The 27,913-nt window shown below is 40.3% G+C and overlaps 1 protein-coding gene and 1 non-coding gene across 2 annotated transcripts in view; one reads left to right on the top strand and one right to left on the bottom strand.

Moving 5' to 3' along the window:
• LOC112223927 (CUB and sushi domain-containing protein 1) overlaps positions 1-27,913 on the bottom strand; it is a 236,962-nt gene that overhangs the window by 25,716 nt on the left and 183,333 nt on the right. The window contains exons 36-52 of the mRNA XM_042305838.1: positions 21,405-21,523; positions 20,958-21,027; positions 20,721-20,837; positions 16,044-16,253; positions 14,812-15,000; positions 13,756-13,933; positions 12,606-12,751; positions 10,775-10,855; positions 10,339-10,452; positions 9,449-9,637; positions 9,154-9,300; positions 7,853-8,041; positions 5,215-5,400; positions 4,430-4,624; positions 2,618-2,791; positions 1,789-1,962; positions 1,457-1,630 (exon numbers count right to left, since the gene is read on the bottom strand). Of these exons, the coding sequence (XP_042161772.1) occupies positions 1,457-1,630; positions 1,789-1,962; positions 2,618-2,791; positions 4,430-4,624; positions 5,215-5,400; positions 7,853-8,041; positions 9,154-9,300; positions 9,449-9,637; positions 10,339-10,452; positions 10,775-10,855; positions 12,606-12,751; positions 13,756-13,933; positions 14,812-15,000; positions 16,044-16,253; positions 20,721-20,837; positions 20,958-21,027; positions 21,405-21,523 (2,652 nt within the window). The remainder of the gene's footprint in view (positions 1-1,456; positions 1,631-1,788; positions 1,963-2,617; positions 2,792-4,429; positions 4,625-5,214; positions 5,401-7,852; positions 8,042-9,153; positions 9,301-9,448; positions 9,638-10,338; positions 10,453-10,774; positions 10,856-12,605; positions 12,752-13,755; positions 13,934-14,811; positions 15,001-16,043; positions 16,254-20,720; positions 20,838-20,957; positions 21,028-21,404; positions 21,524-27,913) is intronic.
• Positions 13,978-14,051, top strand: trnas-uga. Its single transcript has one exon. It is a non-coding gene; the product is annotated as a tRNA-Ser (tRNA).

Below are 27,913 nucleotides of genomic sequence, written 5' to 3'. Positions count from 1 at the left end.
CAATGACATCACGTCATTTCGCAACAAATCAACCTGCCTCAAGCAACTTACCCTGAAAATTAGTTGGCAACACTGTGTGTTTACAGGCAGTAGCAACAGCGCAACTTTAGAAATTAGAACGCATTCGGCAAAAGCCACAAAATACACCTGAATGGATATCTGCACATTCTGTCACATTACATTTGGGAACTTTACAGTCCTATTGATCAAACAACTATGAAAATGTAGGCTCTCTCTCCATCCGTTATGCACATCAAGAAGATCAACAACTAATTTTAGCCAGAGCAAGATGAGCTAAAATGTAACGAAGGAACATTAGATAAACTCTCGAACTTTTCAGCTAGTTGCCCGTCAAATTTCACTGATAACCAATGGGGAATTATATCCTACTGGTCCTTCTGCAGCTTGCCTGTCAATGCAATCTTTCTTGTCCCAACCAAGCAAGTTGGCTAGCTTACTAGCTAGCTACTTCCAGACACAAATGAGAGAACACCTCACTCTGACCATTTTGCTCGTTGTAGCATAGCTGGTTAGGCTGTTTACATGCTATGTAGAGCGTTCATGACTAACTACTACTTTTGTTTACCGACACCGCGCATATTCAGCGGGTGTTGCGAGTTCATAAATTCATCAGATACTCTGCGCTCTGGCACACTCAGACGAGAGTGAATTTGCGAAAGCAAGAGATATGTTAACTGCGCAACAGTCGTTCAAGTTCTTGCTAGTTAAGCAAATGACACCTTCATCTTTAGCTGTGTATAGTCACCGAAAAACGATATGAGGGGGGAAAGTCAGTCACTCACCCACCCACTCCTCCAATGATATTGCATGACATCCTCCTAGCAGCTAGCTAACGTTTGGCTCCGTGTTTTTTGCTACATAAATAGATACACTAGCTTATTAGCCACGTTATGACTGACGTGATCACTGCCCTTCCTAGTTTAATTGTATTGACATTCCCAGTCAGTTACATTCGTCATTTTTTGTCCAAAATATTGAGTCATTGAAATGGTGCATCCCGAATGGAGGCAGTAAAAAATGTACCAGGCCAGCTGTGATTTACAACCTGATAGCAATATTTTTTAGAATAACCATAAATGTTTTGGTGAATTATATTAATCAAGCAGTGAACTGCATCCATCTATTATGCCAACAATACCTTCGTGTACTTCAAGGAATGTTGAGTCATATATAACCTATTTTTAAAACCTCTCGTAAAGTTGCTTTTGTAGTATAAACTGGGAATTTTTGACTGATATTATGAATGTGTTGTTTCATATCTGCAAAGTAGTTCAAATTCTGTCAGTTCCACTTTAATACACAATGAGTAAAATATATTTGCTTTGTGAGCCATCGACATGCACAAACTATCTATACAAAATAAAGTATGCACTCTACCCACAAATTAAATGGATATACCTGAAATGCTTTGAATGTATTTGTTACTGTGTTTTACCTCTACAAACTGGAAGAGGGTTGCTCCACTGCCCAGTCATCCTGCACTGAGCTCTTGAAGCACCATGCAACTGATATCCTGTGCTGCAGGTGAAGTTGACCACATCGTTCAAGTTGAACTCACTGCCATTAGTTCGACCATTTGCTGGGTTTCCAGGGTGACCACAGGTAATGGCTTTGAAAAAAAGTAGAGGTAGCCAAGAGAGAGCAAAAATTGTTTTACACAATTATTAGTGATGGTGATTGGGTTGAGAATTGAGAATTCCTGTAAATCTCTGATCATTAAGGAATAATTGATGAAGGCAATAACAAAACTTAAGTTTATCCACTTACAAACACAAACAGGAGCTTGTCCGGACCATCTGTGGTCTTGTTGACAGATCCGAACTGATGTTCCAATAAGGCGAAAGCCAAGGTTGCATTGGTAGACAACAGTGTCACGATAACTGGAGCCACCTCCACTTATGTGACCATTGATGATTGGATCAGGGGAGTCACAGTGGCCAGCTAGAAGGGAGAATAAACCAGATACCTGCATCTTATTTTCAGTTCTTAGATGATACTTGAAATAGTTGAGACAGTGTGGATTGCATGAACGAGTACATTTGAGATGCAAACTTTCTTTCTATTCCCTAACACACATATTTGAAATGGTCTCAGGACTGTAATAACCATTTGGCACTTTGACATATGAAAACATTTGATCCTTTCCTCCCCTGATAATTCATGTCTTTGTGGTGAGAACTGCCTCGATAATTTTATCTTATCGATAATCTAATTGATAATAATGTTGGTGGTACAGTATATATCTTCATTTTTTACAGACATTTTGGAGTTGACTGCTGGGGTCAGATTAAATCTAATTATAGAATGGTCAGTATAAGAAGTTGCCTACCCTACATCAAATTTGGACACTGGTAATTGAAGCGAAATTACCTTAAAGAGGTTGACCTTCAAGAGTTTGAAGCGGATCAACTGTAACCTGAGGAATCTTAATGTGTTTCTGGCATAATGATTTGAAAACCATAAAGGTGCTCTACCCCATTTGGTGTTCGTCCAAGATCATAACATTGGGGGACATCCAGGATGATACAATTTTGGAGCTCATCCAGGATGAGAAGACAGAAATCTTAATCATAAAAAAAAAACATTTCTACTGTACCAAGACATTTGGTTTCCACTCCGCTCCAGAGCCCGTTGACCCCACATTCCCTCACATGTGACCCCACCAGTGTGTATCCCGTATTACACATGAAGATCGCTGTGGCGCCAAATGTAGTCAGGGTTCCTATCTTGTTGCCATAGGGAGGAGAGGGGAGGTCCCCACACGAGATAACTGGAAGTGACACAGACAATCAGAGACAGAGTTATACTTGGTTGCACGCCACTGTGCCTGAGTGGAAACAAATTCCACAATAAGGACTGATTAGTGGAGCATTTTGATCTACAATGACTAGATATCCCTGAATGAAAGGCATGCAGAGAATTGTGTATTTCAGTGGAGGCTGTTGGAAGGAGCTATAGGTGGATGGGTTCATTGTAATGGCTGGAATATCAAACCCATCAAACATATGGAAACCACATTTGACTCCATTCCCTTGATTCCATTTCAGGCATTACAATGAGCCCATCTTCCCATTGCTTCTTCCACCAGCCTCCACTGGTGTATTTGTACTCAAACACTAAATGGGGAAGTGGCACGTCTTGTCTTACAGCAGCTGATTGACTCAGCCCTCACAAGTTACCTGTAAATGTTACAATACATTTAGATATCCAACTACCTTATGTAAACACACTTTGCTGACTGTTATGCTAACATTCATTATATATTGTCCTTTTTGTTTTGTCAGACCATTCTAACAAATGCAACAGTATGCTTGTTTGTTTGTCATTGTGCATTCACCATCTTTAAATTCACATACAGTTTGGTTCACCACATAATAGAAAGGATGCACTAAACATTACATTATGTAAGGACATTGGCTATTGATGAAAATGAGTACTCATGCAGCATATAGAGGATGGAAATGAAGCTATCCTGCAAGCCCGAGGCTAGTACTTTTCTGACCGGGCTATCAGAACATTTCCCCAACTAACCCACCAGCTAGTAAAATGTTTTCTTTTTAAGTTTCACATGACAGAGTTTGGACCCAGGCTAGTAAAAATAATGGTCTATTCTATTAGCCCAGCTGGCCAGTGTCCAAAATCCTTAGATTCCATCCCTGAGCATAATGCATGTCTTCCCCGTAAGGAGGTACCCAGGGAATGATCAGAAAACACACCAGGGACTCCTGAATGCACCCAATCAAAGCCCAGGCCAATGTGCCTTTGCATGTACACAATGGCATGTAAACACATTAAATATTAAGTCCCCGCTAATCAAAATATTTACATTCTCCCTCTGACCTCTAATTAGGCAGAGGCTATTTTCCATGATTACTTCATCACCACTGCAGTTGTTTACACAACATGTTTAAGTAAAGGAAATAGGTAGAGCTGTGATCAAAACAAATAGCAAGTTTGGATACTTCCTTACGACTTTCCAGCTACTACACCAAATCCTGGGGATTATACATGTTATGGTCCAGAAATACACTGGGTGCCACAAAGAGGCACAGAGGATTTCAGATTTATTAACTGCCAGTCTGAATTACAGCCCCGGTCAGACAATGAAATTGCTCTCAGTAATTAGAAAAAGGTACTATTCATACTCGAAATGTCAAGTATCTTGCACTCCATTCTTACAAATTATAATCTTTCCCGTGTAGCTCAGTTGATAGAGCATGGTGCTTACAAAGCCTTGGTTGTGGGTTTGATTCCCACTGGGGACCAGTATTCAAAAATATATATGAAAATGTATACACTCACTACTGTCAGTTGCTCTGGATAAGAACATCTGCTAAATTACTTAAATGTTATTTTCTATAACTCTAAGCACTGCAGCCTTGTGGTACATGCACAGTATGTATCTTACTCTTGCAGGTAGACCTCTCCTCAATTCCAGCCCAGGTTCCATTAGCTAAGCACTTGATTGTCCTCTGTCCTCCGAGGTAGAAGCCAGGAGTGCAGCTCAGCATTATCTGAGCTCCAAATTCATTCAGTGACCCCGAGATCAGCCGCCACACCATGTGTTCTGAGAGCACGCTCTCAATGTTAGGGCACTGGATCGCTGTGGGGGGAGAGAGAACAGGCCAGAGTTAATGGAATACCGTGACCCTGGCCTTCATTCTGAACACACTCAAAAATACAGACATGACAGAGAAAAAAATATCCATTTCCTTTACGTTCTCCAACTTTAGTGATTTGATATTCTAAGTCTTTTGATGTGTACATTATCGGTCTTTGTCCTACAGTATATACATAGTATTACATTCTATTAATAAAACTGAGAAATGCCAAAGCAAATTAGAAAGTATAATGAGCATTAAAAAATATATATATATATATATATTATTCACATAAATCACACTCATTGTAGTATGAACATGTCATTTAAACAGTCATGTCCCAAAATGACTTAAATATGATTGCCGAGAGTGTTTCTGGTAATGCAGGCCTGAGGAGGCGGGGTTGCATCCTACCATTTCTTTTGTGTGAGTGCTTAACTGCAAAAATCTAGTCATTATTGCTCACCCGTTACCTGCTCCAAATTACTCTCTAAGGAGGATGTTAATGAGACATGCATTGACTGCAGTGGCTCAATGAGGCAGGCGATTTTAACATACCGTTGGCATAGAAACAAAGGGTTATTTTTCTCACGTAAACAAAGAGGTGGGTGTGCAGCATTGCTCCATGTCCCCTCCTCCAGACAGACGGCGCTCGTGGAGAAACTTGTCTCCATCCTGTACCCTTCATTGCACTCGTAGTTAACTTTGCTTCCTACTGTGTACTGGAAACCATGGAATGAACCATTGGCAGGAGACTGAGGGATTCCACAAGATATAGCTGCCAATGGAAAGATATGAAAATATAAAAAATTATACTCTCATCAAATGATAATTTCTCACCCTGCAACTGTATATTCAAATTAGAATTTCATCTTCCAAAGCAACAGGAACATCTACAAAAGCAACAAAGCAACATATTTCGAGAACAATTCAAGCTAGTAGATGTCTTCAAAGTTCCAGTAAAAGCAGTGGGACCAATTAGGCTGTTTTCTTGTCCACTTTGATCACAACCTTACGTTTAAGTTGGATTAGTGGAGCAGGTTGAGAGCTTCAAGTTCCTTGGTGTCCACATCACCAACAAACTAACATGGTCCAAGCACACCAAGTAGTGCATACAGCCAAGTACATGACAGGGGCCAAGCTTCCTGCCATCCAGGACCTCTACACCAGGCAGTGTCAGAGGATGGCTCTAAAAATTGGCAAAGACTCCAGCCACCTTAGTTATAGACTATTCTGTCTGCTACCGTATGGCAAGCGGTACCGGAGTGCCAAGTCTAGGTCCAAGAGGCTTCTAAACAGCTTCTACCCCCAAGATATAAGACTCCAGAACATCTAATCAAATGGCTGCCCAGACTATCTGCACCCCCCTTTACACTGCTGCTGCTCTCTGTGTATAAAAGTTACTTTTATAACTCAACTAACCGGTGCCCCGCACATTGACTTTGTACCGGTACCCCCCCTGTGTATAGTCTCGCTATTGTTATTTTACTGCTGCTCTTTAAATAACGTGTTACTTTTATTTCTTATTCTTACTCTTATTTTTTGTTCAATTGCATTGTTGGTTAGGGGCTCATAAGTATGCATTTCACTGTAAGGTCTACCTGTTGTATTCAGCATTTCACTGTAAGGTCTACCTGTTGTATTCATCATTTCACTGTAAGGTCTACCTGTTGTATTCAGCATTTCACTGTAAGGTCTACCTGTTGTATTCAGCATTTCACTGTAAGGTCTACCTGTTGTATTCAGCATTTCACTGTAAGGTCTACCTGTTGTATTCATCATTTCACTGTAAGGTCTACCTGTTGTATTCAGCATTTCACTGTAAGGTCTACCTGTTGTATTCAGCATTTCACTGTAAGGTCTACCTGTTGTATTCAGCATTTCACTGTAAGGTCTACCTGTTGTATTCAGCATTTCACTGTAAGGTCTACCTGTTGTATTCAGCATTTCACTGTAAGGTCTACCTGTTGTATTCATCACTTCACTGTAAGGTCTACCTGTTGTATTCATCATTTCACTGTAAGGTCTACCTGTTGTATTCATCATTTCACTGTAAGGTCTACCTGTTGTATTCAGCATTTCACTGTAAGGTCTACCTGTTGTATTCAGCATTTCACTGTAAGGTCTACCTGTTGTATTCAGCATTTCACTGTAAGGTCTACCTGTTGTATTCATCATTTCACTGTAAGGTCTACCTGTTGTATTCAGCATTTCACTGTAAGGTCTACCTGTTGTATTCAGCATTTCACTGTAAGGTCTACCTGTTGTATTCGGCGCATGTGACTAATAACATTTGTTTTGATTTGATTAAACAGAGAAGCCAGAATCCTCCACTGCCTCTCCATGACCTTAAGAACAGCTGAATGGATTACTATCAGCACTTACAGAAATTATGGCACATAATTAGTAGACACTATGGACACTTCTCATCACAGGAGTGTTCTGTGTTCTGACTATAGTGGCCTTGTGTCTCAAATGGGAGGGATAAAGAGGAAGTAAGCAAAGTATGTACCTATGCTGTTAGTATGTACCAACTATTAGAGTACAATGGAAACCAGAAATTTACCGTTGAAGATTGTGGCATTCACTTGCTTAAACCCACGCTTACCGTTCGAATACCATGTTTAAGAATACAGTGCAAATTTGAACAGACGATCTCATCATATCAAATGATAATTTCCTATCAGATTTAGTGAGGATAACAAACAGCTATCTTGTTTTGTTCACTAGTTACCCACCTGTAGTTTACCACAAATGAGTGGACACAGTTTCCTTTGTACCTTAAAAATAGATAATTGTCTTGCATGCTCTATCGCAAACAGGCATTAAAGATAAAACTCCCAGAAGTAATTAGCTCCATCTTAGACTCTATTCCTTTATGCAAATATACACCTCATTACAGCAATGGGCTGTCACACTAGTGAACACAATGCAGAAAGGGTCAGTTACATCACTGTCAATGATTATATATTTCTGAATAAAGTTTGTTAAAAGACTTCTCAGAATCTATTCATTAAGATATTTTCTATGATATTAAGAAATATTCATGAATTGTAGCCTGCTATGTTGAAGACCAAGGAGAAAAATAAATAGACAATGAATCACAATTCCACAAACACATGTCAACATTGTGACAAGATCGGGAGCCCAATCACAATTGCAAGACTTTCACCAGACATTAAAGTGAATCCCCCTCGAGTCTGTAAATGCCATTCGCCATTCTGCATTACCTTGACATAGTGGAGCTGGGGTATCCCAATGATACAGTCCATTTGGATGTAACCGGCAGGTGGAATTTCTGGGCCCCACTAGTCTGTAGCCAGCATAACAATAGTACTGCAGATTGCTTCCTGGGATCTCTCTTGTTCGGTTAAGCACCCCTCCATTTCCAGGTGGGTCGTTAATGCTACAATAAGGAGCTAAATTGAAAAGAAAGGAGCAATTTAAGTGTTTTGTATATCATTCCTCCTTCTAAATGATTAATGATATACACTAGATATACATTAGTACTTCATATTACATTATATTAGTATAACATTAGATTAAATCCATCCACCAGATGACTAGTACTAAATGGTTAAGTCTAGGTTCTAGGTGATTAGACCTCATGTTAAAACTCCAGGCATCATTCTTATTTACTTTGATGAAAGACCAATGGACTGTTTAAGACAAAGAGAAAAATCCTTTGGCTGGGTAAAGACTTCTTCACTCCCAAAGCAGTTTTGTAAAGATCAAACGGAGGTGTATTACCCTGTCTGTGTTCAACATCCATGCATTATTTAAAAATACTTTTACATAGTTTGACAGCACTGAGGAAGCCACTCTGAAGCCTTCAGAAACCATCACTCATTCTGACACGTCAGGCCTCAATGCAATGTAACAATTTTTTTACCGAGTCATTTTTTTCGCACAAGGGATGGCAAATTGAATAAATGGGGAAACATGTGGAAACAAACTGTAATAATAACCAGCACAGGGGCTGGAACGGCAAAATTATCGACTAAAATGAATTGAGAGAAGAAAAGCAACAGAAAATGCAGAGGGCGAGAAAAGAAGAGAGAAGAAATGGAGAGTAATCATTGCCACTGGGCTTTGTGAGCTATATATCATGTTTGGTCATTGGTGGAAATGTCGGTTTGAGGCACCGGACATGGCGGTTATTCAGCCAAATTCATTATCGGATCTTTGACCTCTATTATGGAGGACTTGCAAAAGGATCCCTGCAGGTATACAGTCTAATGAGGGCTAACTTGTAAAAGTCTGACTGCCTCACACTCTTTGACCTACATTGGATCCAAAGCAACTGCCTCAGAGGACAGAGGCTGGTGTCTAAGCTTCTCTGACACCCATACAAGAGAAAAAAAGCTATGGCTCTGTCCCACTTTTTGAATGTCCTGTAATTCAAATGTTTCATTTGGTGTCTGTTATGAAACATACGAATGATGATGCATTAGTAGAAATAGACATGCCCACAGCACATGGGCGTTAAAGCCTTTTCACAAACTGAAACATATTGTTATGCACTACAAACCTGTGTAGCGGATTCTGAATCCTCTTTTGCTGGTTGCATGATCAGTGGACCATCTCAGGTAAAGGTGGTTGGTCTTGCTTGTAAAGTTTAACTGTGTGGAGTGATTTCCACTAAGGGCCACCAGCAAAGGGCTCTGGCCAGATGGTCCTAACAGAGCAAAAGTAACACTCACATATGACAGTGCTTGTTGTAAGGCATTTGAACATGAAATCATCTCTGACATGGCATAAACATTTTAAAACAAACAAAATAAAACAAGCATATGACTTATTTGGCTGTTGGAAGAGGAAATTACCGTCAAAGAGCTCAAGTTCGTCGAACTGCTTCTCACTCTGAAACATCTCCACAAAGATGGAGATAGTGTACGCAGGTTGAACCCTGATGACCCAGGAGCAGGTCTGAGAGTTGGGGTAGTTTTTAGGGAAACCTGGACTAAGGATAACTCCTGATGAGGAGGAGCGTTCTTCATTTGCAGGACACTGGGCTAAACGCACAACACACACATGCAGACAAATGAGAAATAGTTAGTTACTGCTACAGTACACATCTTTATCACCTCAACTGTACTTCTCTTGAACTTCTCCAGGTTGCTAAATCCAAATGAGCTCAGGGTTAGTGATCTATGGCAAGAAATAACGTGAAGGCATTTTCCACTTCTACCCTGTGGGCAAATGATAATGAAAACAAACCGAATGGACCATAGCTGCATTACGGAATTACAACATTTAAGGAAACTCTGCTGCGCTTATCTCCATATCTCTCTAGAAAATGTACTTTGTGCTCTGCTAATGGAACCATACTGCTGCCTTCCATCTGTGTCATCACATTGGCACTATAATTAGAAATGATATGCACACCATTCATAAGCCATTCAATCTGTGACTCACGTTCAGTCAGAGCTTTGATTTCAAATAGTCACAGAGACTCTAGCTACACTCTAGCTGCACTTTGTTTTTTAACAGGCTGATGCACACCTTGGAACAATGTCTAGTAATAGTGTCGTATAAAGGAGTCATCAGAAGGATACAAAGAAACAAGGGTAGAACGTCAGATATAAACAAAAACAGGCAGGTAAATACGCTTGTAAAAGCAGATAACTGGAAGTATCTGAGCTGAAAGTTCACATCCTGTTATAAATGGAATAATAAATAAAATTATCAGAAAAAGGTCAGAACATTCCATTACCTTCACAAGTTGGCGGAGGACTCTCAAACTGGAGATGAGAGTTGAGCTTACAGGTAAGCTCACTGTTGCCTACCAGGGTAAATCCAGGGAAGCAGCGATACTTCACAACGTCTCCTGGACAAAATAATGATTTCATACGTCTTATAGCAGATGTGATATCATCAACGTCTGATGGAAACCTACATTGGATATTATGTTTATGTCTCTCGAGACAATGCCAACAGCTGTATTACATAACAGCCTGCTATATACTCCTAACATGGTTGTCCAAGATCATTTCAAATAAAGGTTCACACTCCAGCATGCTATACCTCTTTGATTCAAAGTCACATAGGAATAGGGTCACTATCACATAGGGTCACTATCTGACGTCCCACTGCAACTCTGTGTTGAATTATATAACCCAGTGTTGACCATCTCTCTGGTACAAACTTACCTATTTCATAATCTTGATCTTCATATACTATTTCAGCTTCTTCCACTGTTGGTGGAGGTGGGCATTTCTTTAGACGATAGGCTGGAGGAGAGAAAGAATTAAGTAATTTGCCAAAATCACATAATCCACAGTATACTATACTTATGGATACGTATTCTATCACTTCATCTATCTGACAAACATAAAAAACAAAGAAATCACACAAGATAAAGGGATGGGCAAATACAGTTGAAGTCGGAAGTTTACATACACCTTAGCTAAATACATTTAAACTCAGTTTTTCACAATTCCTGATATGTAATCCTAGTAAAAATCCCCTGTCTTAGGTCAGTTAGGATCACCACTTTATTTTAAGAATGTGAAATGTCAGAATAATAGTAGAGAGAATGATTTATTTCAGCTTTTATTTCTTTCATCACATTCCCAGTTGATCAAAAATGTACATAGACTCAATTAGTATTCGGTGTCATTGCCTTTAAATAGTTTAACTTGGGTCAAATGTTTCAGGTAGCCTTCCACAAGCTTCCCACAATAAGTTGGGTGAATTTTGGCCCATTCCCCCTGACAGAGCTGGTGTAACTGAGTCATGTTTGTAGGCCTCCTTGCTCGCCTTGCTGCCCACAAATTTCTGTAGGGTTGAGGTCAGGCTTTGTGATGGCCACTCCAATACCTTGACTTTGTTGTACTTAAGCCATTTTGCCACAACTGTGGAAGTATGCTTGGGGTCATTGTCCATTTGAAAGGCCCACTTGAGACCAAGCTTTAACTTCCTGACTGATGTCTTGAGATGTTGCTTCAATATGTCCACATCATTTCCCTTCCTCATGATGCCATCTATTTTGTGAAGTGCACTGGTCCCTCCTGCAGCAAAGCACCCCCACAATGTGATGCTGCCACCTCCGTGCTTCATGGTTGGGATGGTTTTCTTCGGCTTGCAAGCCTCCCCCTTTTTCCTCCAAATGATGGTCATTATGGCCAAACAGTTCTATTTTTGTTTCATCAGACCAGAGGACATTTCTCCAAAAAGTACGATCTTTGTCCCCATGTGCAGTTGCAAGCCGTAGTCTGGCTTTTTTATGGCGGTTTTGGAGCAGTGGCTTTGTCCTTGCCTTTCAGGTTATGTCGATATAGGACTTGTTTTACTGTGGATATAGATATTTTTGTGCCTGTTTCCTCCAGCATCTTCACAAGTCCTAGTGTTGTTCTGGGATTGATTTGCACTTTTTGCACCAAAGTACGTTCATCTCTAGGAGACAGAACACGTCTCCTTCCTGAGCGGTATGAAGGCTGTGTGGTCCCATGGTGTTTATACTTGCATACTATTGTTTGTACGAATGCAAGTGGTGCATTCAAGCATTTGGAAATTCCAAGGATGAACCAGACTTGTGGAGGTCTACAATTGTGGAGGTCTTGGCTGATTTCTTTTGAAAGGCACAGTCAACTTAGTGTATGGAAACTTCTGACCCACTGGAATTGTGATGTGGTGAATTATAAGTGAAATAATCTGTCTGTAAACAATTGTTGGAAAATGTACTTGTGTCATGCACAAAGTAGATGTCCTAACCGACTTGCCAAAACTATAGTTTGTTTACAAGACATTTGTGGAGAGTTTTAATGACTCCAACCTAAGTGTATGTAAACTTCTGACTTCCACTGTACAAATAAATACAATCTGTTAGAGGACAATTGACCACATTCACCCGGTCACAGGGTAAAAACATGAGATCACTTTATTTCTGAAATATTTTCCAAACAGGGAATCAGCAAGCTTTAGCAGTAACAGTATGCATTATAGCTACAACATTTTTTTTTTTTTGGAAGAGAAACTGACCATGGAAATTGAGGACAAAGAATCCACTTGTGGAGAAGTCACTGTGAAACTTGATAAGGACCTGATTGAAAGAACTGTAGGCTGACTCTAGTGCTGTATTACCACTGAAAATCCCAAGCTGTGGGTAGCTCTGCTCAGGGCCATCCCTGGAAGAGGCCAGAAGACATTGAAAGAGCATTACATTTATAACACACACATTAAACATTGTAATAATGTCCAGAAATTCAGTGTGGCATGGTTGAATTGATTTGCTCTCAAATCTATAGCAAGATTTGTGCTGACGTTCATATAAAAACCATTACATTACAGACAGTGTTGAATGAAAACAGCAAAAAATGATGACTTTACAGACTACTGGCCTCCTTTAATGGCTTCTGAAGATGAATTATCCATGTAACTCACAGAGGGCTGTATTGTGGCAGAAAGTGTGTATTTTACCCATTGAAATACATAGTTTTAATCCACTCTCGGGTGCTGCAGATTAAACCATGGCATGCACTTATTATATTGTGACATATTCACTAGTAAAAGGAATAAAAAGGCACTATGTTGATTTGTTTCCTATCTTGCTGTATTTACAGTATAACTCTGGGTTTTCCTGTGCAGGTTAGCGTTTTCGTCATGAATTTTGTTCTGGAGGCAGCTCCGCAGTGTGCCCACTGGGCAAAAACGGGCTGAATCAACATTCTTTCTACATCATCTCAACCCCCCCAAATTATTTGATGACGATGAATCAATGTGGAAAACTAATTGGATTTGCACATTGAATTCATGTTCAATGACAATTCAACTAAATATAAAACAAAACTAGACGTTGAACTGACGTCTGTGCCCAGTGGGTGGTCACTAAAATAAAATCGGATTTTTAAACCTAAACCTAACCTTGACCCTAACCTTAACCACACTGAGTGTTAACCCTAACCTTAAATTAAGACCAAAAAGCTATTTTTCTTGAATTTTTACAATACAGACAATTTTGACTGCCCCATCTAGCAGACATCGCTCAGCTCTGCCTTCAGGACAAGACTCATTCCAATAAACGTCAAACTGCTCGTCCTGTGCTCTGAAGTACATGGTAGTTATTCACAGTAAAAGACATATCAGCCAATTATGAACTGATGGGGCTTGTGAGAAACCATTAATCCCTTACCATACAGCAATGTAATCTGTGACAGGCTCCGTCTGAAGCAGGGTGAAGTTGATGTAAATACCATGTCCATGTGGCACGGTGATAAGCCAGGTGCAGTCCTGTGAGTTAGGGTACTCATTTGGGTACTGGGGTGAGAATATGGTACCATTCTGAGCTGTCATATTGTAGCCACATGGAGCTGCAGTAGAAGACAAGACAGAGTGGTATCATCACAGAGGGTATGTCCCATGTAGCTCAGTTGGTAGAGTGTGGCGCATGAAACGCCAGGGTTGTGGGTTCGATTCCCACGGGGGACCAGAACAGGGGGAAAAAGTATTAAATGTACCACTCAGTACTGTAAGTTGCTCTGAATAAACGTAGAGCATATAGTAGAAATTGATGTTAAGTAGATCGGAGTTATTTGTCTGCTAACATCTTAAGAACATTTCTTCACCAATTGAACCTTCATTTCAAATATCTGTACACTGTATTACTTGTAGATTAAATATTATGAGCAACAATCACAAGAGCAGTTTTGACAACAGTGCAAACCCCATACTGTGTTATACTATCATGGTAAGTGTCTCTTTCACTGGTATCTAGGATTAGTAAATCCTGCACAACTTTGAACCCAAAAGGGATGCAGTGATAACTTCAACAAGAACCCAATTTACCAAATACACCTCCAAAACACAATACCATGACGCTGAAAGGTGTCGTTGAATGAGGGACAGCTCTAACAAATCTTTGCAGGTATTGATTGAGTAAGCCTTTGCCAGCTCGTACACTGCTCACTGCAGAAGAAATTTAGCACATGTCCCAGTAGTGTGGGTCTCAACTGGAGCAGTTTTCAAAGGCAGTAATATGAGAGGCAGTTTTGGGAAATGCTGCCTTTTTTCATACAGTATAACAGAACTTCACAACAGTATTACGAGGGTTCTATAATAACATCTAGTATAGGGCTGATAAAAATGTCCTAACAAATACACATTCTAAAATAGTTTGATAAATGAAGCAAAGAAGCCATTGATGCTTTTGGTAAAATATATGTTATGTATAATATTAACCCATGCTCACCCTCACAATGGGGAAAGGGATGATTCCATTTTCTGTTGATTCCATGTTGGCATGTGAGCACAGGATGTCCAATCAGAACGTATCCAGGAAAGCACTCAAAAGTTATTGACTGGCCAGCATTGTAGTCATTATTAATAATATATCCGTTAGGGAATGGAGTAGGGTCTTGGCAATTCTGCAATTCATATGCTAAAACGCAAGAGAGAAAGTCAGAAAAAAAACTGTGGTTACAAGCTTATGCAATAAAAATACATTTCTTATAACAGGAATGCACATACATCACAACAAAATAAAACATATTTCAACAAGAAATGTTCAAACAAATTATGTGGACTGTCGTCAACAGCCCACAGGTGACCCATCCCACTTAACCTTTTGAGACAGTACTGGAACACACATGACACCTGTCAGACACATTTTCACGAAATGTCACTATGACATGTCTATTTCAAGCATAATGCCAACAACAAAGAATGGATGCCAGGAAACCAATAAACTTTTCTGTTTCAACCTAAAAAATACAGCAACGTTACTCCAAAAATCTATTGAAGCTTGACAGTGCTGGAAATTGACGATCAAGTTCACATTCTTTTTGCGTACAATGAGAGAGCAATTGTTAAATGAGATGTGGTGTTTTTTTTGGTAAGAGGAGAAGAGGAAAAGCCAGGATATGAACCCTCTGGCCTATATGTGGAAGAAGATGACACACAGGGTTATCTCTTGAAAAGTGGAAGCCATGCACTCAACAGCTACAGTTGCCATTGACCGTAACAAGAACCCCAGGACCAGTGGAAGCAAAATAGCCCCATAACATCAAAGTGCACTCAACATCTAAATGCCGCTCTCCATTGATTCTGAATGCTTTGTCCAGGCGGGAGAAGCAACATAACAGAGTAACCTCTCAATGATCCGGAGAGGGCAGATTCTCAGATAATTTAACTGACAGGTACTTAAGTCCTTGAAGCTGACATACCATCTATTTTGCATTTAACCTTGAATCATCCTAAAAAGAAAGCTAAACCATATCAACAGATGACAGATAAAAACAGTATCAATAAGGATTTCACATCAGACATTCCCATAGATTCTTTCACAGATTTGACACAAATGCCCCAAAACAACATCCAAGCCTAGCGCCAACAAATTGTCAATTGAAACCAATACAAACCAAGCTCTTTTAGGTGAGGGGAAACCATGCTAGACATGGTGGATGAAAATGAAGTACACCTCACCTTGGTAGGCTAGTTTGAATCCCTGCCTGTTTTCAGAGTGGTCACTGTAGAAGTGAATCACGGTCTCATGTGTTGTACTCAGCAGGTTGGGCGGCAGCTGACTTCCGCTAAACTGTCCAATCAGAGAGCTGCTGTGCTGCGGCCCATTTCGCACCTCTAAAAAATCATGGTTGTCTTCAGAGGAGAAGTTGAAGAACTGAATATGAGCCCCTGTAAAACATAGAAATGTTATATGAAAGACACTGTATGGACAAAGGCTTTGGTTGATGGACTATGTTTATTTCACAACCAAAACATGCATCAAAACATTCCCACTGTCTTTGAAAGTTACGGGCAAGTCTATGGGTCAAATGTCCCCTCCCCTACTGAAATTCAAAAGATGCTAACACCTGATCGTGATTTTGTGAAATCATGAATCGTGATTTGTCCAAATAACCAGTGATGAAAAATCCAAACACTGGAAATACTGCTGCTCGTTTGCCCACACATCCCATTTTTGTGCTCGAACTACCCAAACAGTTTGAGCTTCTACTTTTAAAAGTCCACCTTTCCAGAAATATGTCTCTCACTGTTGCCGCTTGTTATAGATCTCCCTCAGCCCCCAGCTGTGCCCTGGACACCATATGTGAATTAATCGCCCCCCATTTATCTTCAGAGTGCATACTGTTAGGTGACCTAAACTGGGATATGCTTAACACCCCGGCCATCCTACAATCTAAGATAGATGCCCTCAATCTCACACAAATTATCATGGAACCTACCAGGTACAACCCTAAATCTGTAAACACGGGCACCCTCATAGATATCATCCTGACAAACCTGCCCTCTAAATAAACCTCTGCTGTCTTCAACCAGGATCTCAGCGATCACTGCCTCATTGCCTGCATCCGTAATGGGTCTGCAGTCAAACGACTACCCCTCATCACTGTCAAATGCTCCCTAAAACACTTCAGCGAGCAGGCCTTTCTAATTGAACTGGCCCAGGTATCCTGGAAGGATATTGACCTCATTCCGTCAGTAGAGGATGCCTGGTTATTCTTTAAAAGTGACATCCTCACCATCTTGAATAAGCATGCCCCATTAAAACAATGTAGAACTAAGAACTGATATAGCCCTTGGTTCACTCCAGACCTGACTGCCCTTGACCAGCACAAAAACATCCTGTGGCGTACTGCATTAGCATTGAATAATCCCCACGATATTAAACTTTTCAGGGAAGTTAGGAACCAACATATACAGGCAGTTTGAAAAAGCTAGCCTTTGCTTTCCTAACAGAAATGTGCATCCTGTAGCATAAATTCCTAAAAGGAGAATAAGAGCACCTCCTCCCAGCTGCCCACTGAGGCTAGGAAACACTGTCACCACCAATAAAACTACGATAATCGAGAATTTCAATAAGCATTTTTCTACAGCTGGCCATGCTTTCCACCTGGCTACCTCTACCCCGGTCAACAGCTATGCACCCCCCACAGCAACTTGCCGAAGCCTCCCCCATTTCCCCTTCACCCAAATCCAGATAGCTGATGTTCTGAAAGAGCTGCAAAATCTGGACCCCTACAAATCAGCTGGGCTAGAAAATCTGGATCCTCTCTTTCTAAAATGATCCGCCGCAATTGTTGCAACCCTTATTACTAACCTGTTCAACCTCTCTTTCGTATCGTCTGAGATCCCTAAAGATTGGAAAGCTGCCGCAGTCATCCCCCTCTTCAAAGGAAGAGAAACCCTAGACCCAAACTGTTACAGACATATATCTATCCTACCCTGCCTTTCTAAAGTCTTCGAAAGCCAAGTTAACAAACAGATCACCGATGATTTCGATGCCCAACGTACCTTCTCTGCTATGCAATCTGGTTTCCCGAGCTGGTCCTGGGTGCACCTCAGCCACGCTCAAGGTCCTAAACAATATCATAACCACCACCGATAAAAGACAATACTGTGCAGCCGTATTCATCGACCTGGCCAAGGCTTTCGACTCTGTCAACCACCACATTCTTATCGGCAGACTCAACAGCCTTGGTTTCTCAAATGACTGCCTCGCCTGGATCACCAACTACTTCTCAGACAGAGTTCTGCGTGTCAAATCGGAGGGCCTGTTGTTCGGACCTCTGGCAGTCTCTATGGGGGTGCAATTCTCGCATCATTCTGTATACTTCTGGCCCTTCTTTGGACACTGTGTTAACAAACCTCCAGATGAGCTTCAATGCCATACAACTCTCCTTCCGTGGCCTCCAACTGCTCTTAAATACAAGTAAAACTAAATGCATGCTCCTCAACTGATCGCTGCCGGCACCTGCCCGCCCTTCTAGTCTGTAAACTCTCCTTTCAGACTTACATCAAGCATCTCCAATCCAAAATTAAATCTAGAATCGGCTTCCTATTTCGCAACAAAGCATCATTCACTCATGCTGCCAAACATACCCTCGTAAAACTGACTATCCTACCGATCCTTGACTTCGATTTCATTCACAGAATAGCCTCCAACACTCTACTCAGCAAATTGGATGCAGTCTATCACAGTGCCATCCATTTTGTCACCAAAACCCCATCCACTACCCACCACTGCGACCTGTATGCTTTCATTGGTTGGCCCTCGCTTCATATTTTTGTCGCCAAACCCACTGGCTCCAGGTCATCTATAAGTCTTTGCTAGGTAAAGCCCCGCCTTATCTCAGCTCACTGGTCACCATAGCAGCACGTGCTCCAGCAGGTATATTTCACTGGTCACCCCCCAAAGCCAAATTCTCCATTGGCCGCCTTTCCTTCCAGTTCTCTGCTGCCAACGACTGGAACGAATTGCAAAAATCACTCAAGCTGGAGACTCATATCTCCCTCACTAACTTTAAGCATCAGCTGTCAGAGCAGCTTACAGAGCATTGCACCTGTACATAGCCCATTTGTAAATAGCCCACCCACCTGCCTCATCCCCATATTATTATTTTTTTCTTCTCCTTTGCACCCCAGTATCTCTACTTGCACATTCATCTTCTGCACATATATCACTCCAGTGTTTAATTGCTAAATTGTAATTATTTCGCCACTATAGCCTATTTATTGCCTTACCTCCCTAATCTTACTTCATTTTCACACACTGTATATAGACTTTCTATTGTGTTATTGACTGTGTGTCTGTTTATTCCATGTGTAACTCTGTGTTGTTTGTGTCGCTCTGCTTTGCTTTTTCTTGGCCAGGTCGCAGTTGTAAATGAGAAATTGTTCTCAACTGGCCTACCTGGTTAAATAAACGTGAAATTTAAAAATAATAATAATTGATTCCTTCTTGACAGATTCTACAGTACCAGTTACTGTATGTTTAGACAGATCTGTTCACTATAGATTACCTAAAGTGTTAACTATTAACAGTGATGTTGTGAAATGTGTTGTAATCATGTAATGCATTTAGCAGACATTACTTTGGCTCATTTAATGTGCTTTTAACCTACTGTACCAACCTTTTTTGTTTGCATGTTGAGAAAAACTCTTCAACTCACTAATATGTTCTGATGGTAGAAATTATTCAGCAATCTAATACTGAGTTCAGCTCATGTTTTTCCAGGGGAGACACAGAAATGGGAAATGAATACAATACAATCTATTTTTTTCTGTTATGTTATGTTCGGTTATTCCAAGTGTAGCAAAGGTCTGATGCTGGAAGAAAGCATTTGCCACTTGGTGATGCTTAGGAGAATCCTTTGAACGATAATCTTGTTGTTATGCAGCCATGTACCTCTTTCTCACAATGCTTTATCCTACCCATTCTGTCTGTCCTAAAAGCTGTCATCAGCGTCTGCAAAGCCTCTTGTGTATTTTTTAAAAATATATATATATTTTTTAAATATTGGGCCCTGTAAACAACACAATCTAATGCATTTTTGGTACACACACAGCACAAAATGATCATTCTTGTTCTTACTTGTGAAGTTCTTGCTTGATAGGGCAGAAAATTGCTTTTGGATACAGTATACAATATTTTTCTTGGGTTAGGTTGAGAGAATTCTTTGTGCTCAGACAAAAGCCTGAATAGCTTTATAAATCACACACAATTACCTTGTTAACATCTGGAGTGTTTACTTTGTTCTGGAGTCATTTGAACTGTGAAGCACCGCAAATATGTGGGCTGCAACCCACAGCTCTCTTGTAAATGGCTAAACTGACGGCAAATGTCTCAAAATGTAGATAGAGAAAGAGGATAACTAAAGGGGATCCATTTCCAAAAGGAAGATGTCACAGAACAACAACAACATTTTGTTAGTTCCAGGGAGAGATGTAAATCCTGAATATATTGTCTATTAATGTTCTGCATTCAAATTAAATCAAATTGTATTGGTCAGTATGGTTAGCTTTGTTAAAATCCCCAGCTACAATAAATGCAGCTTCTGGTTTCCAGTTACACGGTTGTGACCATAATCGAAGAGAATTCTCTTGGAAGATAATACGGTCGGCATTTGATTGTAAGGAATTCTAGGTCGGGTAAGCAAAATAATTTAGGAAGTATGGTATGGTTTTGGTATTATGTAATGTTCCATGTTTTGTGTGGAGCCCAGGAAGAGTAGCTGCTGCTTTTGCAACAGCTAATGGAGATTATTACAAAAATGATATAAAAATAAATCTATTATCTCTGGCATTACTAAAATGAACCATGGCTTCTTATCATTATCATTATCATAGCAGGTTCCTCACCATATCCAACTGGTAAAAGAATCCTCCATGTACAATCCATGTTGCCAGGGTAGTTGCCAGGGAATCCAGGACTTAAAATAACATTGGCCAAGTCAACTGCTGTTCCACCGCACTTTGCTGGAAAATAAAATGCACATAATGTGTGGCACACGTTGAAAAAATATTGCAGACAATGAATAACACTGAAACAGTAAACCATTGCCTTGAATGTGACCACTTCCAAGTAAAAGTTCTTACCAATGCAGAGAGGGGGAGGGTAGTTCCAGCGCCGCACGGTCCCTGGCATACAGGATATATGAGAGTGGCCCTGGAAAATAGAAAGGTAGGATGTTTCTCTCTATAATGTAAAGGTAGGGGGTTTCTCTCTATAATGTGAAGGTAGGGGGTTTCTCTCTATAATGTGAAGGTAGGGGTTTCTCTCTATAATGTGAAGGTAGGGGTTTCTCTCTCAGATGTGAGAAGGTAGGGGTTTCTCTCTCAGATGTGAGAAGGTCGGGGGTTTCTCTCTATAATGTGAAGGTAGGGGGTTCTCAGCACACTGAACTCAAAGACAAATCAAAGTTTGCTGAGTTGACTTTGCATACTAGACATGCGACACATCACACAATGTCTTTACACATTGACTTAGGGGATAAAGCTTAGCAGCACGTTGACACAGCAGTGGGAACACAGTACAGCTCTCACCTGCAGCATGTATCCTGGTTCACAGCTGAATGACACCACCTCATTGACCATGTACCTGTCTGCTGTTTTGATGCCATTGGCAGGCACCACTGGCTCCGGACAGGCAGTGAGACCAACAGCTAGATGGAGCAGAGACATAAAAAAGGCCTCATCATGCCTGCTTAGATAAAGTACTTGATGTTGCACATCACATGAATGATTGGTCTTCAATACTCAGTGTGGTGATCCTGTTTTCATGTTTCAGAGAACAGTATTCCTCAAAGCTGGAGCAAGAAGAGGCAAACACATCGGCAAGGATTGTAGCCAAGTGGATATGATTATTGTATGCTATCAACAGGCTCTGGTATAGCTTATAGCTATTAAATTAGATAAGATGATTATTGGTTTTGGATTTTTGTACGTTTGTTTAGTTTTCTATCGTTAAATCATTTGTCATTTGGATGGTTATAAACCCCCAGTCATAGGAAGGTAATGCAGACACATAACCACAGTCGGGTAGCAAGGGGCACAGGGTACTGACAACGTCATGAAACTAAAAGTGTATGTTGTGCTGTAGTGTGTAACCTTTGTCTCTATGCTTCTACATTTAGAACGCTAAAACAGTATTGTTATAAAAAAAAAATCTGAAAATAGCATACCCACTGATCCTTGTTATTTAAATATGCATTGTGATTTTGTTCATTTCTTGAAAACATCTTCCAGTGGGTTAAAACTGTACACACTGCAGGAGGAGACAGTGAGAGAGTATGTTGCCATGACAACCACATTCGTCAAGCCAATGAAAGGAGATCCTGTATAAATTTGTCTTGTTTGGATTGCACCACTCAGCAGGTAGCACCGTGCAGTCGTGAGTGTGTGTAAAACTCTCTCATTATTTTTCTACCCATCAATAGCAAAGGACTTTCACCTGCGATGCCTACATTACCCAATACAACAAAAGCCAACAGACACTGTCACACTGCTAATGTGTAGGTGACTGTTTCAAACAGGGAAGCCCAAATGGCTGTGGGCGGCTAGGGCGAGACTAGGGAGATTAAACATTAGCTCTGGTTCAAGGAGAATTCACAGCAGAATTCGGAGCAAGTTACTTTCAATATATTCTAAGGAGCATGTACTCCTGTTCAGGAGGGAGTGAGCGGAAATGTACAGTATGCAACTGGTCAAAAAACAGTGAACCACAAAAAGAGCATTGGGCATTTCTTTAAATGCTAAGGCATCAGAACCCTGGCTTGTACCAAACTACTAACACATTTATTTAACGTTAGATCAATACCACTTGTTAATTCCAATTCCATCTAGCTGACACACGTTACACATACCAACCATTTGAAGTGTTTTTCTGCAGAATAAATCAATAAAATGCCACATGGCCATAGTCTCTCTCTCAGAGGATAAATGATAACCCTTGAGGGAAGGAATCTGACATTTTCTCTACAACCACAACGGACTGATCCAGGCAGGAATTCAGCCTTCAAAATCCAGAAAGTCAAACATTTAATACACTTGTCTCCTCACCCAAGCTCTAACAAATTCACCATCTTGATGTGTGATAAAAACACGTGGCGTGAATCTCATTTTAGATGTGGAACTTCGTAACTACCGTGCACAAGCCAGATTCAGTCTAGGATCATGAAGATGCAGCCACAGTCATCCAACGGTAAACATTCAGGATGAACCTAAAAGTCAATGACAACCATCTCTATGCAAATATAACAAGCTCCTCTTGTTCTGACAAAAAGTCACAAAGCTATTCTTATTTAATGATATCTAATTTTACAGTACACGTAGCTCTAGGTAAAAATGTATATTATATATACCACGGGTATGACAAAACGTTTCTTTTTACTGTTCTAATTACGTTGGTAACCAGTTTATAATAGCCAAAAGGCACATCGGGTGTTTGTGGTATATGGACAATATACCACGGCTAAGGGCTGTATCCAGGGACTCTGCTATTGCGTCATACATAAGAACAGTTCTTAGCCGTGGTATATTGGCCATATACACAGTGGTGAAAAAAGTACTAAATTCTCATACTTGTGTAAAAGTAAAGATACCTTAAAATGACTCAAGTAAAAAAGTCACCCAGTGATACACTACTTGAGTAAAAGTCTAAAAGTATTTGGTTTTAAATATACTTAAGTATCAAAAGTAAAACCAGACGGCACCATTTTCTTGTTTATTTTAAATTGACGGATAGCCAGGGGCACACTCCAACACAATCGAAGCATTTGTGTTTAGTGAGACCGCCTGATCAGAGGCAGTAGGGATGACCAGGGATAAGTGTGTGAATTGGACATTTTCCTGTCAAAATGCAATACGTACTTTTGGGTGTCAGAGAAAATGTATGGAGTAAAAAGTACATTATTTTCTTTATGAATGTAGTGAAGTAAAAGTAGGCCAAAATATAAAATAGTAAAATAAAGTACAGATACCCCAAAATACTTGAAATTATTTTTACTTAAGTACTTTACACCACTGCATATTTCACACCTCCTCGTGCCTTATTGGTTAATTATACAGTTGATGTCCTTTACAAAACACTGGCTCTCCCCTATTCTGCATAACATTCTAGAAATGGCATGGCTATATCAGGCATAACGCTTCCAGGAAGACATCCAGGAAGACATAGCATGGCTATATCAGGCATAACGCTTCCAGGAAGACATCCTGCCAATGATGTGTATTAATATAGAAGACAATTGGCAAAGAATACATACTAAATTGGCCTAAACTTCTTTCATTTGTAACATCCTGACATTCTCAGCATGTCTCAGTTTTGTCCAAAGCCATTAGTAAGGGCCACATGAGATTTTTTGCCATGTTTTAGCTTCATTTGAACAGATCGATTGATTGAGGAGACATTCTCATTTACAACAACGACTTGGAAAGGGAAGTGTTGCTATGGAGAGGCGAAGGGTTAAACGAGGTTGCCGTCGCAATGATTGTATTAAGGAGGTTCCAGGTTGGCAACTGAGCAAGGACTCCAGGGTTAACAAGCCTAATCTAGCATGTATGGTTGTGTAGTGACCAGAAGGAGTCATGCCCTGTGTTAAATATCTCCTCTTCATGCAGCGGTGAGAGAAATAATCAATCTCTAATCAAGATAAGACTGATTAAAAAACGTTGGTACGTTTCCTGGTTAGATCCCTTACGGTTGATGCTGTTTGACTGGACTATTCAACTATATACTTACGGCGGCCAGATGTAAAAAAGGGTTATTATTACTTCCACATGCTTCGGGAGAACTGTATAAAAAAGCAACGCACACACACCAATAAAGCACTTTTCTTCATATTAAATGTTGCTAAAAGTAATCAGGAAAGAAGTGGAGGACGCTCAGTCAACGTGAGTCGAGGTGCAACCAAGATGTTTTATCATCATTGAAAAGGTAAAGGCGCAACTCTCGCTCACCACTGTCATGACGTTGGCCAGGGGGTAGGTTTATGACAGTCATAAATACCTCTTCCCCCCTTTTTCCTCTCTCTACCCTACTGATGTTACATTTGCAAACTCCTTGGTTAACATAGAGATTCTGGGAACATCAGAAGGTGGGGGGGAAATGAACTATATTCTGGTAATCCGACCAATTGAACATATGCGGTGGTACTTAATGAATGTGATGTCAGTTCGGTTGTCATCTGAGACATTCTCATCAATGATAAGATGACATAAACTCTACAGCGGAAAGTCTACACATCAGAGTTATCAGATTCACATGGAATTGTTGTTCAATTTAAATGTTTGAATATGAACTTATTCGTGATGGCATGAAATGTGATTTTAGCTTCTAAAATGTGAGAATTGGGTTTTCATAAGGTTAGGGTTCTGCTCAATCAGTGGCCCGCCCCTGTGAAGAGTCATGTGTTATAAAACTTTTCAGACACACCCTTCTCGCTCCACTATATAAAGCCTTGACGAAAATATAACCTCCTGTTCCGAGGATGTGAGGACGACGGTCCGATGTCAGAATGGTTCAGATAATAACTACAGAACGAAGCCAACATCAGCGTGAGCTTTGGTTGCGAATGGTATGAACTTTGAACTCTTATTCACTACAGAAGTGATACCTCCTAGCCGTTGGGTTAGCAACAGCAGCTGCAAACGCAGGTTAGGAAGGAACAGAGAGAGTATCCCGTCTACCACACAATGATGTTACTACAATGTATCCAATTGACAACCAGAGACATTCTTCAAAGGACTCGGTTGGGCAACTCGGCCTTCCATCTACCACCAACCTACCGAAGCGCAGCTCAGAGTAAATATTTATTGCATTTTCCATTTCCAAATGGGCGGTAATTTAGAATGCATAAGATTCTGTATTTACGATAGCACAGCTTCTTCCTTTGTTACTCAGTCTTCCCGCTTTTTCACTCAAACCCAGCCCTTTTCTTTTGTGTAAGCACCTGTCATATCTGTTCTGCCCGCTAGGGACGTTTTCCTTTATGACATCATTTGTAATCAAGTTATGATTTAATTATGTGTATGTCTAATTCTGTGTTATTAGTTAGGTATTTAGTAAATAAATAATGAAACCCAATTTTGCATTGCTGATTCAACTTGTTAGCCAGGGTTTGTGCAGATAACCAAGAATTTACAACTTTCAGATGAGACTGAATTAAGATGACGATTAATATTGACTGCTATTGTTTTTAAGAGTTTATTTGGAAGATAACAGCTCTAAAAATATTATTTCGTGGTGCCCCGACTCTCTAGTTAATTACATTTACATGATTAGCTCAATCAGGTAATATTAATTACGGAGAAATTATTTTATAGAATAGCATGTCATATCACTTAATCCAGCATAGCCAAAGACACGACACCATTATTTGTTTTTATTTAAACAACTATTAAAAGCTTCTTTAAAGTAATTAGGTCACATAAAACAAATCTGAAAACTAAGCATGACTGGGCGTGAATGGGGGGTATTCTAGTTTATTATTTCGATGTGGGGTTCTAGTTTATTATTTCTATGTTGGTGATTTGTATGAATCCCAATTAGAGTCAGCTGGTAATCGTTGTCTCTAAAAGGGGGATCATATTTAAGTAGTTATTGTTCCCACCTGTGTTTGTGGGATAGTATTTTGTGTTTTGTGCACCACGTTTCGTTGTTAGTTTATTGATTTATTTGTTTTGTTCTTGCTAAGTTTCACTTTATAATAAATATGTGGAACTCAACAGCTGCGCCTTGGTCCGTCTCCCCTCACGTACGTGACAAATACCAAATTCCAGTGTGAAGGAAGTATGCATTGAATTAATTTCCTTCAGTCATTAGGTGTGTTATAAATGAGTCCCTGTTTCCCTCCCATTAGACAGGGAAACAGAAGGGTTAGGGTTATCAGACAGGGAAACAGAAGGGTTAGGGTTATCAGAAGAGTTAGGGTTATCAGACAGGGAAACAGAAGGGTTAGGGTTATCAGAAGGGTTAGGGTTATCAGACAGGGAAACAGAAGGGTTAGGGTTATCAGAAAGGTTAGGGTTATCAGACAGTTCCTGAGAGTTGTAGCTTTTAAGAATGAGGTCATAATATTTTTAGCATAAACTGTTCAAATGCTAGAGCCAAATTCATGTAAAAAAAAACTCAAATAAATCAACATGCCACATAGGTGCTAGAAACCGCAAAAAAAATGTTGGAAACTGCTAGAAACCACACTACTGTATAGACAACCACAGTAGTGGTGTGTATTGTATTTGTCACAAAATACAACAGATGTAGGCTTTACAGTGAAATGCTTACTTACGAGCCCTTTCCCAACAACGCAGAGTTAAAAAGTAAGAAACATTTGCAAATAAGAAAAAAATAGTAACACGATACAATAACGAGGCTATATACAAGGAGTACCGGTACCGAGTCAATGTGCAGGGGTACAAGGTAGTTGAGGTAATTGAGGTAATATGTACATGTAGGTAGGGTTAAAAGTGACTAGGCAATCAGGATAGATAATAAACAGAGTAGTAGCAGTGTATGTGAAGATTGTGAAAGTGTGTCTATGTGTGAGTGTGTGTGTGTGTGTGGCGTCATTATGCATGTACGTGTGTGTGTTTTGTGTATGTGAGCGTATGTAATGTGAGAGTGTTTGGCACTGAAAGCCGGATTTTGGAAGGGATTTTTTTGCAGATAATTTCTTAATGTTAAGAATTGATCAAAGGGATTAATAAATGGGCCGGATCTGGCCCGCGGGCCGCCAGTTGAACAACCCTGCTGTATCACATAGCACAAAGGCTGCACATGGGGGATACACTTTTAAGTGGGCTGAGAGAGGGGAAATAGCCGAATTGGGATCCCCACTGAGAGGACTTAGAGATAGTAGCAGAGGATGTTGAGGTGTAAGAATGAATAAGGTAAAATGGTTTACATCAGGACTGTCCACAGCAGCTAAAGGGCACTGTTTCTTCTGTTGAGACAGAGGCAGATGAGGCAAGCGGCCAGAGAGACAGACTATCTCTGATGCTATCAGTGTCCACACAGTACAGATTGGGAGCCCATTTCAGAGTTGAAAAGAGGA

This window comes from Oncorhynchus tshawytscha, linkage group LG25 (genome assembly GCF_018296145.1).
Source record: "Oncorhynchus tshawytscha isolate Ot180627B linkage group LG25, Otsh_v2.0, whole genome shotgun sequence".
Lineage (NCBI taxonomy): Eukaryota > Metazoa > Chordata > Actinopteri > Salmoniformes > Salmonidae > Oncorhynchus > Oncorhynchus tshawytscha.
The sequence above is the reverse complement of the archived record's forward strand: the minus strand, read 5'-3'. Positions and strand labels throughout refer to the sequence as shown.